Consider the following 15,204-nt stretch of genomic DNA (forward strand, 5'->3'; position numbering starts at 1 on the left):
ACAAATCCATCCAGGTGTGAAAAAGTTGACTCGTCAGGAAGGGTTTTCCCGCCAGCCGAGAGAGCAGAGGCAGTCTTACGTTTCACACCTGGCAGGAAGTGTCTGTCCGAGTCCACTGGCCAGGTGGGCCCAGGTGTGTGACACCTCTAACGAGGGGGCGTGGACTGGAACACTCACCGTCTCTCCTCGCTGCCCAGGGTGGCCGGGCAGCCCGTCCTTTCCAGGTGGTCCCTGTGAACCACACAGAGAACAGAGACACTATCAACGTCTGATACGTGAAGGAGGGGAAACACCTTCTCCACATCTAATGGTGGATTCTCGTAGTATTCGTGGGTGTGTTGACCAAATGTAATCAGTTTTCTTGTTCTATTACAAATACATGGAAAATATATGAAAATATAAGTATTTTTAAACTAAAACGTGTCCGTCCTCCACAGTAATGCCTTGTTCTGTTTTGGAGCAAAGCGGAAACAGGGTTGACTATCGGCCGGGGTTAAGTCGAAACTATGAATCAAAACACAAATCAATAGGAGGAAATTAACACTTGTCTTCTGGCTAGAGGATGATGAGAAACAGGGTTCTGCTTCAGTAACAGTAATGATTACAACACCCAATCAGTGAAACGGCCCAGATACGTAGCCCACCCTATACAACTGCATTGCTTTCCTTGAACCTGGAAATGTGACCATGACACTGGGCTGAGAGGATACTTACAGGGGGGCCCTTTGGTCCTGAGAACCCGACGGGGCCCTGTGGTCCTTGAGGTCCCTGGAATAACCAGAGAGACAATCAGAGAATGGAAGTGGGGGGGGGGGGGCAGTCTGAGTCTTAGCAATGAGATGCTCCTAATAGTAGTTTGGCAGACAATAAGAAGTTTTGCTAGCCTCAGAGATTATGCTGCTGCCTGATCTGATGTGGCTGGGTGTGGCTGGACATGGTTGGGTGGGTGTAGTAGGGTGTAGTGTAGTATGGTGTGGTGAAGTAGGGTGTGGTGTAGTATGGTGTGGTGTAGTAGGATGTAGTGTAGTATGGTGTGGTGTAGTAGGCTGTGGTGTAGTATGGTATGGTGTAGTAGGATGTAGTGTAGTATGGTGTGGTGTAGTATGGTGTAGTGTAGTGTAGTAGGCTGTGGTGTAGTAGGGTGTGGTGTAGTATGGTGTGGTGTAGTAGGGTGTGGTGTAGTAGGGTGTAGTAGGGTGTTGTGTAGTAGGGTGTGGTGTAGTAGGGTGTAGTAGGGTGTGGTGTAGTAGGGTGTGGTGTAGTAGGGTGTGGTGTAGTAGGGTGTAGTAGGGTGTGGTGTAGTAGGATGTAGTGTAGTATGGTGTGGTGTAGTAGGATGTGGTGTAGTAGGGTGTGGTGTAGTAGGGTGTAGTAGGGTGTGGTGTAGTAGGTGTGGTGTAGTAGGGTGTGGTGTAGTATGGTGTGGTGTAGTAGGGTGTGGTGTAGTATGGTGTGGTGTAGTAGGATGTGGTGTAGTATGGTGTGGTGTAGTAGGGTGTAGTAGGGTGTGGCGTAGTAGGTGTGGTGTAGTATGGTGTGGTGTAGTAGGGTGTAGTAGGGTGTGGCGTAGTAGGTGTGGTGTAGTAGGGTGTGGTGTAGTATGGTGTAGTGTAGTAGGGTGTGGTGTAGTAGGGTGTGGTGTAGTATGGTGTGGTGTAGTAGGTTGTGGTGTAGTAGGGTGTGGTGTAGTAGGATGTAGTGTAGTATGGTGTGGTGTAGTAGGGTGTAGTAGGGTGTGGTGTAGTAGGTGTGGTGTAGTATGGTGTATTAGGTGTGGTGTAGTAGGGTGTGGTGTAGTAGGCTGTGGTGTAGTAGGGTGTGGTGTAGTAGGATGTAGTGTAGTATGGTGTGGTGTAGTAGGGTGTGGTGTAGTATGGTGTAGTAGGGTGTGGTGTAGTAGGCTGTAGTGTAGTAGGCTGTAGTGTAGTAGGTAGTGGTGTAGTATGGTGTGGTGTAGTATGGTGTGGTATAGTAGGGTGTGGTGTAGTAGGGTGTAGTGTAGTAGGATGTAGTGTAGTAGGGTGTGGTGTAGTAGGGTGTGGTGTAGTAGGCTGTGGTGTAGTAGGGTGTGGTGTAGTATGGTGTAGTATGGTGTGGTGTAGTAGGGTGTGGTGTAGTAGGATGTAGTGTAGTAGGCTGTGGTGTAGTATGGTGTGGTGTAGTAGGGTGTGGTGTAGTAGGGTGTGGTGTAGTAGGATGTAGTGTAGTATGGTGTGGTGTAGTAGGGTGTAGTAGGGTGTGGTGTAGTAGGGTGTGGTGTAGTAGGCTGTGGTGTAGTAGGCTGTGGTGTAGTAGGGTGTGGTGTAGTAGGATGTCGTGTAGTATGGTGTGGTGTAGTATGGTGTGGTGTAGTATGGTGTAGTAGGGTGTGGTGTAGTAGGCTGTAGTGTAGTAGGCTGTAGTGTAGTAGGTAGTGGTGTAGTATGGTGTGGTGTAGTATGGTGTGGTGTAGTAGGGTGTGGTGTAGTAGGATGTAGTGTAGTAGGATGTAGTGTAGTAGGGTGTGGTGTAGTAGGGTGTGGTGTAGTAGGCTGTGGTGTAGTAGGGTTTGGTGTAGTATGGTGTGGTGTAGTATGGTGTGGTGTAGTAGGGTGTGGTGTAGTAGGATGTAGTGTAGTATGGTGTGGTGTAGTAGGGTGTAGTAGGGTGTGGTGTAGTAGGGTGTGGTGTAGTAGGCTGTGGTGTAGTAGGGTGTGGTGTAGTATGGTGTGGTGTAGTATGGTGTAGTAGGGTGTGGTGTAGTAGGCTGTAGTGTAGTAGGCTGTAGTGTAGTAGGGTGTGGTGTAGTATGGTGTGGTGTAGTATGGTGTGGTGTAGTATGGTGTGGTGTAGTAGGGTATGGTGTAGTATGGTGTGGTGTAGTAGGATGTAGTGTAGTATGGTGTGGTTTAGTAGGGTGTGGTGTAGTATGGTGTAGTGTAGTATGGTGTGGTGTAGTAGGGTGTAGTGTAGTAGGGTGTAGTGTAGTATGGTGTGGTGTAGTAGGGTGTAGTGTAGTAGGGTGTAGTGTAGTATGGTGTGGTGTAGTAGGCTGTGGTGTAGTATGGTGTGGTGTAGTAGTGTGTGGTGTAGTAGGGTGTAGTGTAGTATGGTGTGGTGTAGTAGGCTGTGGTGTAGTAGGGTGTGGTGTAGTATGGTGTGGTGTAGTATGGTGTGGTGTAGTAGGGTGTAGTGTAGTATGGTGTGGTGTAGTAGGCTGTGGTGTAGTATGGTGTGGTGTAGTAGGGTGTGTAGTAGTAGGGTGTGGTGTAGTAGGGTGTAGTAGGGTGTGGTGTAGTATGGTGTGGTGTAGTATGGTGTGGTGTAGTAGGGTGTGGTGTAGTAGGGTGTGGTGTAGTAGGGTGTAGTGTAGTAGGGTGTAGTAGGGTGTGGTGTAGTAGGGTGTGGTGTAGTAGGGTGTGGTGTAGTATGGTGTGGTGTAGTAGGGTGTAGTGTAGTATGGTGTGGTGTAGTAGGCTGTGGTGTAGTATGGTGTGGTGTAGTAGGGTGTGGTGTAGTAGGGTGTGGTGTAGTAGGGTGTAGTAGGGTGTGGTGTAGTATGGTGTGGTGTAGTATGGTGTGGTGTAGTATGGTGTGGTGTAGTAGGGTGTGGTGTAGTAGGGTGTGGTGTAGTAGGGTGTAGTAGGGTGTAGTAGGGTGTGGTGTAGTATGGTGTGGTGTAGTATGGTGTGGTGTAGTAGGGTGTGGTGTAGTAGGGTGTGGTGTAGTAGGGTGTAGTGTAGTAGGGTGTAGTATGGTGTAGTGTAGTATGGTGTGGTGTAGTAGGCTGTGGTGTAGTATGGTGTGGTGTAGTAGGGTGTGGTGTAGTAGGGTGTAGTGTAGTATGGTGTGGTGTAGTAGGCTGTGGTGTAGTAGGGTGTGCTGTAGTAGGGTGTGGTGTAGTAGGGTGTGGTGTAGTAGGGTGTGGTGTAGTAGGCTGTGGTTTAGTGTAGCTTCCTTGCTTCCATCGGTGAACACCACGTGTCCAGGTCTGACCTTCCTCTCTTTATTCCAACTCTATCACCATGTCAGACAGCCAGTCAGACAGGCAGTCAGACAGGCAGACAGGCAGTCAGACAGGCAGTCAGACAGGCAGTCAGAACTACCCTGGAAACATCACAGGTTTAAGTGCTTAACTGCTTCTTATTCCAAGCCTTTTCATATTTCATTGTTGATGGCTCAGCCCCATACCCCGGACGATAACCCATCCCCCTTGGAAGCAGTGCCTTATGGGACTTACTCTCTCGCCAGGCGGGCCAGGTGGCCCATCGTTGCCCGCGGTGCCCTGCGAAACACAACAGACAGGAAATCAGCATCAGATGTTCTACTGTTTCCCATAGTGGACACCATAATAAATGACACATCGTTTACATAGATATTACCAGTAATACACTGTAGGTATTACCATGTCTTTGTAGATGGAGAGTGTAGTTACCTTAGGGCCTGGCTTGCCTGTTGAACCTCTAGCACCTCGACCACCTCGTGGCCCCTGTGAGACAGGGGAGGACAAAGCTCAGAATACACACTGACATGAGATCAGGTAAAGACTTCATACAAATATTGAATGTGAAAAGACTATGAGGAAGGAGGACATACCGTTGGACCTCTTTGTCCCCTTGGACCGGTTTTGCCCGCCACGCCCTTTGTAAGAACAGACAAGTGTAAGACATTTAATTGAGACTAAAACCTCGAGATCAATCCAGCCTAAACCTCCTCAGTAAGTTGTTCTCAAAACGACTCTCCAGGTCTGTGCTAAAACACTCGAGGTGAGTGTGACTTTCTTTCTGTTGAAGATTGCAAAGGAAAGCATTGAAAAACAAAGAATAGTTTGTCATCATCTTTTTCATCTCTTTCACATTGATTCTCGGAGGTTGCATTTTGTACAAAGTCATCAATCAAATGCTTTTGTAACAGGAATCAACTTCCTTTGGGTTGTGTTATGATACAGCGTGTGTGAGCGCCATACAGAAACAGAAACAGGGACGGGACTAATTATTTTACCCTGGCTCCTTTCTCTCCGTTGGACCCTGGGAAGCCTGGGAAGCCGCTGGAACCCTGCAGATCAACGAGAAAAAAATGGCGGGTCAGGAATCAGTATATCCATGTAATGAGGAATTATTTGAGAGGGTTTTTGCTTTCATTTGTTGTTGTTGTTGACTGTCAACCTCTATTAGTATGTAGGAGACACAGAGAGCTCCGTCATATGATGAGTCTGTACCCAGCCGGCACCGTGCCAATGGACAGACAACAGACAACACAGCCACCAGACAACCGACAACAGACAACAGACAACAGACAGCACAGACAACAGACAACAGAGACACCAGACAACCGACAACAGTCAACACAGACAACATACACCAGACAACACAGACAACATACATCAGACAACACAGGCAACAGACAACATACAACATACAACACAGACACCACATACAACAGGCAACAGACAACACATACAACAGACAGCACAGACAACATACAACAGACACCACAGACAACAGACAACAGACAACACAGACAACAGACACCACAGGCAACAGACAACACAGACAACATACAACAGACAACACAGACAACACATACAACAGACAACACAGACAACAGACACCACAGGCAACAGACAACACAGACAACATACAACAGACAACACATACAACAGACAACACAGACAACAGACACCACAGGCAACAGACAACACAGACAACATACAACAGACAACACAGACAACACATACAACAGACAACACATACAACAGACACCCCAGACAACAGACAACATAGACACCAGACAACACAGACAACAGACAACACAGACAACTGACAACACAGACAACAGACAGCAGACAACACAGATACCACATACAACAGACAACACAGACAACAGACAACACAGCCACCAGACACCAGAATACTCCTCGGCTGAACGGTGACGGGCTCATGACATCACCATCAGAATAATAAGATACGAATGTGGTTCAAAACGTAGTTGACACGATGAGGAAATGAAACACAAACACAACGTACACACACACACACTCTCCCTTTGTTAGTGAAGACTTCAAAAATCACGATGTCTTTTGTGAACATTCTTTGAGATAACATATCACATGAGTAAATGGAACATGAAACAGACGACAAACAACATCAAAAGAAAACCGCTGATTTGGGTAAAACATGTAAACACACACAGTTCTATGAAGACATTCTGCTTTCTAATTATGGCTCTTTGTTGTGAAGGCGAGATTCAAAACTAGCTTACCCGTGTACTTCAGTCCTGGTGTTCACGAAATGCATTCAAACATGAAATCAATCCAGCGTCCATCTCAAAGCTTTCAGGTATTTTCTAAGCCTGAATTCACAAAGTCATGTGATGGAAATAGATGGGGCCAAACACTCAAAGAGTTTGAAAGATTGCAAATGTCTCACGATGAAACTGGCATATTTCTAAACCCAAAGGCTGTGCTTTCAGACACCCATGGCAACACTTCAATAGTTCACTTTCTAAAAAAAAAAAAAAAAACTTCTGATAGCTCTCGGGCGTAAATTAGCCCTACAGAGTATGTATTAGACACCATCTCACGGAATGCCACATAATCTTCCAGCATAATGTTTGTAATCTTTTAATCCGTATTACCAGTGGTTTGCTGAACAGAGTATTACTGGATGTGGGAGGAAAGATAAGTAGTAGAGCATGTATTTCCTGTTAGGGGATGTGATATGATGCTAATTACCAAATCTACCTCTCTGTGTTTGACTGTAGATCACTGTAATTCTCAGTGTGCACCATCTAGGTCTCTGAGGACACAATATGCCTTGTTGGTTTCTGGGTGTAAGAAGAATTCTGAGTGAAACTGACAGTCACTATCAACAGTACCTCCATATTGGATCATTGGTATCTATTGAAAGACAGATCATCCAATGGGACAACCCTGATGACAAATCCCTGAATGTTCTTCAAGGAACAACCTGTCTGACATCAGGAATCTCCTTCCTACACTCCTTCCTGCTATCTAGAACCTAAAAGGGTACTTCGGCTGTTCCTATTGGAGAACCCTTTGAAGAACCCTTTTTTGGTTCCAGGTAGAATCCCTTTGAGTTCCATGTAGAGTCCTTTACACAACGGGTTCTACATGGAACCCAAAATCGTTCTACCTGGAACCAAAATGGGGCTCTGCCTTGAACCAAAAAAAGTTATCCTATGGGGACAGCCGAAGAACCCTTTAGGAACCCTTTGTAGGCGTTTGGTGTGTTTACTGAGATGAGCTGGGGTTTGTGGGATGCTTTTCATTAAAGTTTTCCCAGAAATCCTCACGGGCATCACAGAGTGGGTTTGTGTACATACCTTTGGTCCTTGTCTTCCTGGGTAGCCGGGTAACCCTGGAACACCCAGTTTTCCCTGAAGACAACAGAGAAGTAAACATAAATTAATATTTGAATGAGCACAATGTATTGGTAAATCGTCGTATATGAAGGTCGACCGACCGAAAGCTTAGAAATATGCATCTGACTGGAAGTGTGCGGGAAACTTCTTCCTGTTTCAAACAGTTGTACTGTAAAATGGAATTCAAGTATTTCCACAGGCTTGGGGGATACGCTGCTAACAGATTGACCTCACAGGACAAAAAGGCATATGCTGTTAACAGATTGACCTCACAGGACAAAGAGAGAGTGAGAATTAAGACTTTACCTTCTCTCCAGCACCCCCCATGGAGCCAGACTCTCCGTTGGGTCCTGCTCTTCCCTTAGGACCCTCAGGTCCTTCCTCACCACGGGGCCCAAGCATACCAAGCTCACCCTGAACACATCCAACAGACAACAGATATGATATTGTACCATTACTGTAGCCTATGGTGGAAAGTGTACCATACACATGACAATAATGGCTGAATCGGTATCATTCAGTTGTCAACTCACCCTGTCACCTTTGAGACCCATGTCTCCCTTGAAACCAGGGAAACCGTCCTCACCCTGAAATCAGAGGGAACATCAATTAAAGGGTTACTTGTTTTGTTACTTCGTAGGAGATTAAATGGACCTCAGAGATGAAATGGACCTCAGAGATGAAATGGACCTCAGAGATTGAATGGACCTCAGAGATTGAATGGACCTCAGAGATTGAATGGACCTCAGAGATTAAATAGACCTCAGAGATTAAATGGATGTCAGAGATTGAATAGACCTCAGAGATGAAATGGACCTCAGAGATTGAATAGACCTCAGAGATGAAATGGACCTCAGAGATTGAATGGACCTCAGAGATTGAATGGACCTCAGAGATTAAATGGACGTCAGAGATTGAATGGACCTCAGAGATGAAATGGACCTCAGAGATTGAATGGACCTCAGAGATTAAATGGACCTCAGAGATTAAATGGACCTCATAGATTGAATGGACCTCAGAGATTGAATAGACCTCAGAGATGAAATGGACCTCATAGATGAAATGGACGTCAGAGATTGAATAGACCTCAGAGATGAAATGGACCTCAGAGATTGAATGGACCTCAGAGATTGAATGGACCTCAGAGATTGAATGGACCTCAGAGATTAAATGGACCTCTTAGATTAAATGGACCTCAGAGATTGAATGGACCTCAGAGATGAAATGGACCTCAGAGATGAAATGGACCTCAGAGATGAAATGGACCTCAGAGATTGAATGGACCTTTAAGTAACTGTCGTTATGTGTAAGGGATCATGGGAATTCACTATGCCTTGAGCTTGTACATAATTGTAACCTAATTGCCGTGGCAGAGTATCTTTGGATACATATTTATTTTTAAAAGATAATTTTTGTTTTAATCTAATAGCAACGCTAGACATGTCTATGAATCTGGACTGTAGCTTTCCATTATGAAACAGGGAACCTCATTTGATACGTCTGTATGCCATGAAGACTACTGTCATCTGGTGGCCAAGGAGAGGAATGACACGGCCTGTGCACAAGAGCAACAGCCACTGCTCTGTCTTTATTATGCTGCTATAGGGACGTGTGCTTGAGCATTAGAAAACATGGTGGATGAGTTAACACTGTCTCTCTATCTGTTATCTGTCTCCCACTGTCTCTCTGTTCTCTGTCTCTCACTGTCTCCTTTCTCTCTGTTCTCTGTCTCCCACTGTCTCATTTCTCTCTGTTCTCTGTCTCCCACTGTCTCTCTATCTGTTATCTGTCTCCCACTGTCTCTCTGTTCTCTGTCTCTCACTGTCTCATTTCTCTCTGTTCTCTGTCTCTCACTGTCTTTCTCTCTGTTCTCTGTCTCTCACTGTCTCTCTATCTGTTCTCTGTCTCTCACTGTCTTTCTCTCTGTTCTCTGTCTCCCACTGTCTTTCTCTCTTTTCTCTGTCTCTCACTTTCTTTCTCTCTGTTCTCTGTCTCCCAGTGTCTCCTTTCTCTCTGTTCTCTGTCTCTCACTGCCTCATTTCTCTCTGTTCTCTGTCTCTCACTGTCTCTCTCTCTGTTCTCTGTCTCCCACTGTCTCATTTCTCTCTGTTCTCTGTCTCTCACTGTCTTTCTCTCTTTTCTCTGTCTCTCACTTTCTTTCTCTCTGTTCTCTGTCTCCCAGTGTCTCCTTTCTCTCTGTTCTCTGTCTCTCACTGCCTCATTTCTCTCTGTTCTCTGTCTCCCACTGTCTCTCTATCTGTTCTCTGTCTCCCACTGTCTTTCTCTCTTTTCTCTGTCTCTCACTTTCTTTCTCTCTGTTCTCTGTCTCCCAGTGTCTCCTTTCTCTCTGTTCTCTGTCTCTCACTGCCTCATTTCTCTCTGTTCTCTGTCTCTCACTGTCTCTCTCTCTGTTCTCTGTCTCCCACTGTCTCCTTTCTCTCTGTTCTCTGTCTCTCACTGTCTTTCTCTCTTTTCTCTGTCTCTCACTTTCTTTCTCTCTGTTCTCTGTCTCCCAGTGTCTCCTTTCTCTCTGTTCTCTGTCTCTCACTGCCTCATTTCTCTCTGTTCTCTGTCTCTCACTGTCTCTCTCTCTGTTCTCTGTCTCCCACTGTCTCCTTTCTCTCTGTTCTCTGTCTCTCACTGTCTTTCTCTCTTTTCTCTGTCTCTCACTTTCTTTCTCTCTGTTCTCTGTCTCCCACTGTCTCCTTTCTCTCTGTTCTCTGTCTCTCACTGTCTTTATCTCTTTTCTCTGTCTCTCACTTTCTTTCTCTCTGTTCTCTGTCTCCCAGTGTCTCCTTTCTCTCTGTTCTCTGTCTCTCACTGCCTCATTTCTCTCTGTTCTCTGTCTCTCACTGTCTCTCTCTCTGTTCTCTGTCTCCCACTGCCTCCTTTCTCTCTGTTCTCTGTCTCTCACTGTCTCTCTATCTGTTCTCTGTCTCTCACTGTCTCTCTCTCTGTTCTCTGTCTCCCACTGCCTCCTTTCTCTCTGCTCTCTGTCTCTCACTGCCTCCTTTCTCTCTGTTCTCTGTCTCTCACTGCCTCCTTTCTCTCTGTTCTCTGTCTCTCACTGTCTCTCTCTCTGTTCTCTGTCTCCCACTGTCTCTCTCTGTTCTCTGTCTCTCACTGTCTCCTTTCTCTCTGTTCTCTGTCGCCCACTGTCTCCTTTCTCTCTGTTCTCTGTCTCCCACTGTCTCCTTTCTCTCTGTTCTCTGTTCTCTGTCTCTCACTGTCTCCTTTCTCTCTGTTCTCTGTCTCCCACTGTCTCCTTTCTCTCTGTTCTCTGTCTCTCACTGTCTCCTTTCTCTCTGTTCTCTGTCTCTCACTGCCTCCTTTATCTCTGCTGTTGTTCTCTGAGTCTCTCTGTGCAGTCTGTCACCTGTTTGTGTCTCTTCTCCTCCTAACACATAATGCAGTTGTGTGTGTGTGCACCCAAAGCAGTGAAACCATGTTTTATGTTTCACAACAAGCCCTCACCTCTGGGATGGTGTGCATTCATTTTCTATTCAGAACCAACACTACCTTCCTTCCTCAAGGTTTTGGGATTGCATTAAAACCTCGACATAAGTTCATTTAAAACCTAACTTCAGTAATGACCCTGATATCCACGGTGTTACTGTTGTAAAAACAAAACTTTAATAGTGGATCAGCATCATGCTCTTGGTTATATATTAATGTGTTCATACAAAGAGGATGTTGTAATACAGTTAGGAGTAGTGGGGATATTTTGGACTGCAGAAAGACTTTGTGACAGGACTTTGTCAATGGGACAACCCTGATGAAAAATCCTTGAAGGTTCTTCAAGGAACAACCATGTCTGTCTGACATCAGGAAACTCCGTCCTACACTCTTAGAAAAAAAGGTGCTATCTAGAACCTAAAAGGGTTCTTCGGTTGTTCCTATTGGAGAACCCTTTGAGGAACCCTTTTTGGTTCCAGGTAGAACCCCTTTGAGTTCTATGTAGAGTCCTTTACACAAAGGGTTCTACATGGAACCCAACATAGTTCTACCTGGAACCGAAAGGGGTTCTGCCTTGAACCAAATATAGTTCTCCTATGGGGACAGCTGAAGAACCCTTTAGGAACCCTTTTGTCTAAGAGTGTAGGCGTTTTGGACTGCAGGAAGTTTTGTGACAGGACTTTTTGAGGGAACGTTGTGTTCCAGCTCATTGGTCAGATAGGACAGTGCTAGGAATCACAACATTCTTACACACAATAGCAGCAGGAATACGAAGAGTCACATTTTGAAAAGAGGAAGCTTTACCTTCTCTCCCTTTCCACCCTTCAGCCCACGAACGCCATCAGCACCCTAATAGACAGACAGGAAACGGACCACAATTACCAACCTGACACGACGTCCCACCTTAAGGATGTTACTGAACATCACCTGGGTGAGCTACAACACCATACCTTGACACCACGATGACCGGGATAACCAATAAGACCTGGGGAACCTGCCTGACCCTGGAGGAAGAGAAGACAGAGAGAGAGAGAGCACAATGTCTTCATTAGTCTCTCAATAAGAGATATGTCATAAACCATTACAATTATTCTGTTTATGTATCACATTCAAAGCAATTACATATAAATCAATCAATTAATCAACACATGAATTAATTGCACTTACGTAAGCTCCCTTCTCACCAGTTGGACCTTCTTTACCAGGATGACCCTGTAAGAAAATAAATGACACAAATGACTTTACTGTACTATGGATGCTCTATGTTACGTAAACCGTGTCTGGACCACCTCGAGTCTGATGTCTCTATGGAATACATGTGTTCATCAGACTGTAGTGATGGAGGCTTTAAAAAGACATGTTGGATTGTGATGAGAGATGTTGTTGTCAAACTACTCTATAAACTACAGTATGTACTGGTGGGTTGTCCTCTATAAACTACAGTATGTACTGGTGGGTTGTCCTCTATAAACTACAGTATGTACTGGTGGGTTGTCCTCTATAAACTACAGTATGTACTGGTGGGTTGTCCTCTATAAACTACAGTATGTACTGGTGGGTTGTCCTCTATAAACTACAGTATGTACTGGTGGGTTGTCCTCTATAAACTACAGTATGTACTGGTGGGTTGTCCTCTATAAACTACAGTATGTACTGGTGGGTTGTCCTCTATAAACTACAGTATGTACTGGTGGGTTGTCCTCTATAAACTACAGTATGTACTGGTGGGTTGTCCTCTATAAACTACAGTATGTACTGGTGGGTTGTCCTCTATAAACTACAGTGTGTACTGGTGGGTTGTCCTCTATAAACTACAGTATGTACTGGTGGGTTGTCCTCTATAAACTACAGTATGTACTGGTGGGTTGTCCTCTATAAACTACAGTATGTACTGGTGGGTTGTCCTCTATAAACTACAGTATGTACTGGTGGGTTGTCCTCTATAAACTACAGTATGTACTGGTGGGTTGTCCTCTATAAACTACAGTATGTACTGGTGGGTTGTCCTCTATAAACTACAGTATGTACTGGTGGGTTGTCCTCTATAAACTACAGTATGTACTGGTGGGTTGTCCTCTATAAACTACAGTATGTACTGGTGGGTTGTCCTCTATAAACTACAGTATGTACTGGTGGGTTGTCCTCTATAAACTACAGTGTGTACTGGTGGGTTGTCCTCTATAAACTACAGTATGTACTGGTGGGTTGTCCTCTATAAACTACAGTATGTACTGGTGGGTTGTCCACTATAAACTACAGTATGTACTGGTGGGTTGTCCTCTATAAACTACAGTATGTACTGGTGGGTTGTCCTCTATAAACTACAGTATGTACTGGTGGGTTGTCCTCTATAAACTACAGTATGTACTGGTGGGTTGTCCTCTATAGACTACAGTATGTACTGGTGGGTTGTCCTCTATAAACTACAGTATGTACTGGTGGGTTGTCCTCTATAAACTACAGTGTGTACTGGTGGGTTGTCCTCTATAAACTACAGTGTGTACTGGTGGGTTGTCCTCTATAAACTACAGTATGTACTGGTGGGTTGTCCTCTATAAACTACAGTATGTACTGGTGGGTTGTCCTCTATAAACTACAGTATGTACTGGTGGGTTGTCCTCTATAAACTACAGTATGTACTGGTGGGTTGTCCTCTATAAACTACAGTGTGTACTGGTGGGTTGTCCTCTATAAACTACAGTGTGTACTGGTGGGTTGTCCTCTATAAACTACAGTGTGTACTGGTGGGTTGTCCTCTATAAACTACAGTGTGTACTGGTGGGTTGTCCTCTATAAACTACAGTATGTACTGGTGGGTTGTCCTCTATAAACTACAGTATGTACTGGTGGGTTGTCCTCTATAAACTACAGTGTGTACTGGTGGGTTGTCCTCTATAAACTACAGTATGTACTGGTGGGTTGTCCTCTATAAACTACAGTATGTACTGGTGGGTTGTCCTCTATAAACTACAGTATGTACTGGTGGGTTGTCCTCTATAAACTACAGTATGTACTGGTGGGTTGTCCTCTATAAACTACAGTGTGTACTGGTGGGTTGTCCTCTATAAACTACAGTATGTACTGGTGGGTTGTCCTCTATAAACTACAGTGTGTACTGGTGGGTTGTCCTCTATAAACTACAGTATGTACTGGTGGGTTGTCCTCTATAAACTACAGTGTGTACTGGTGGGTTGTCCTCTATAAACTACAGTGTGTACTGGTGGGTTGTCCTCTATAAACTACAGTATGTACTGGTGGGTTGTCCTCTATAAACTACAGTATGTACTGGTGGGTTGTCCTCTATAAACTACAGTATGTACTGGTGGGTTGTCCTCTATAAACTACAGTGTGTACTGGTGGGTTGTCCTCTATAAACTACAGTGTGTACTGGTGGGTTGTCCTCTATAAACTACAGTATGTACTGGTGGGTTGTCCTCTATAAACTACAGTGTGTACTGGTGGGTTGTCCTCTATAAACTACAGTATGTACTGGTGGGTTGTCCTCTATAAACTACAGTGTGTACTGGTGGGTTGTCCTCTATAAACTACAGTATGTACTGGTGGGTTGTCCTCTATAAACTACAGTATGTACTGGTGGGTTGTCCTCTATAAACTACAGTATGTACTGGTGGGTTGTCCTCTATAAACTACAGTATGTACTGGTGGGTTGTCCTCTATAAACTACAGTATGTACTGGTGGGTTGTCCTCTATAAACTACAGTATGTACTGGTGGGTTGTCCTCTATAAACTACAGTATGTACTGGTGGGTTGTCCTCTATAAACTACAGTATGTACTGGTGGGTTGTCCTCTATAAACTACAGTATGTACTGGTGGGTTGTCCTCTATAAACTACAGTGTGTACTGGTGGGTTGTCCTCTATAAACTACAGTATGTACTGGTGGGTTGTCCTCTATAAACTACAGTATGTACTGGTGGGTTGTCCTCTATAAACTACAGTATGTACTGGTGGGTTGTCCTCTATAAACTACAGTATGTACTGGTGGGTTGTCCTCTATAAACTACAGTATGTACTGGTGGGTTGTCCTCTATAAACTACAGTATGTACTGGTGGGTTGTCCTCTATAAACTACAGTATGTACTGGTGGGTTGTCCTCTATAAACTACAGTATGTACTGGTGGGTTGTCCTCTATAAACTACAGTATGTACTGGTGGGTTGTCCTCTATAAACTACAGTATGTACTGGTGGGTTGTCCTCTATAAACTACAGTATGTACTGGTGGGTTGTCCTCTATAAACTACAGTATGTACTGGTGGGTTGTCCTCTATAAACTACAGTGTGTACTGGTGGGTTGTCCTCTATAAACTACAGTATGTACTGGTGGGTTGTCCTCTATAAACTACAGTGTGTACTGGTGGGTTGTC

At 44.8% G+C, this 15,204-nt stretch overlaps 1 protein-coding gene across 1 annotated transcript in view; it reads right to left on the reverse strand.

Annotated features, from left to right (window-relative positions):
• Nucleotides 1-15,204, reverse strand: part of LOC139531498 (collagen alpha-1(XI) chain-like) — a 239,748-nt gene that overhangs the window by 91,199 nt on the left and 133,345 nt on the right. The window contains exons 26-37 of the mRNA XM_071327991.1: nucleotides 11,986-12,030; nucleotides 11,769-11,822; nucleotides 11,623-11,667; nucleotides 7,896-7,949; nucleotides 7,669-7,776; nucleotides 7,324-7,377; nucleotides 4,981-5,034; nucleotides 4,576-4,620; nucleotides 4,415-4,468; nucleotides 4,220-4,264; nucleotides 715-768; nucleotides 178-231 (exon numbers count right to left, since the gene is read on the reverse strand). Of these exons, the coding sequence (XP_071184092.1) occupies nucleotides 178-231; nucleotides 715-768; nucleotides 4,220-4,264; nucleotides 4,415-4,468; nucleotides 4,576-4,620; nucleotides 4,981-5,034; nucleotides 7,324-7,377; nucleotides 7,669-7,776; nucleotides 7,896-7,949; nucleotides 11,623-11,667; nucleotides 11,769-11,822; nucleotides 11,986-12,030 (666 nt within the window). The remainder of the gene's footprint in view (nucleotides 1-177; nucleotides 232-714; nucleotides 769-4,219; nucleotides 4,265-4,414; nucleotides 4,469-4,575; nucleotides 4,621-4,980; nucleotides 5,035-7,323; nucleotides 7,378-7,668; nucleotides 7,777-7,895; nucleotides 7,950-11,622; nucleotides 11,668-11,768; nucleotides 11,823-11,985; nucleotides 12,031-15,204) is intronic.

Source organism: Salvelinus alpinus, chromosome 10, assembly GCF_045679555.1.
Source record: "Salvelinus alpinus chromosome 10, SLU_Salpinus.1, whole genome shotgun sequence".
Classification (NCBI taxonomy): domain Eukaryota; kingdom Metazoa; phylum Chordata; class Actinopteri; order Salmoniformes; family Salmonidae; genus Salvelinus; species Salvelinus alpinus.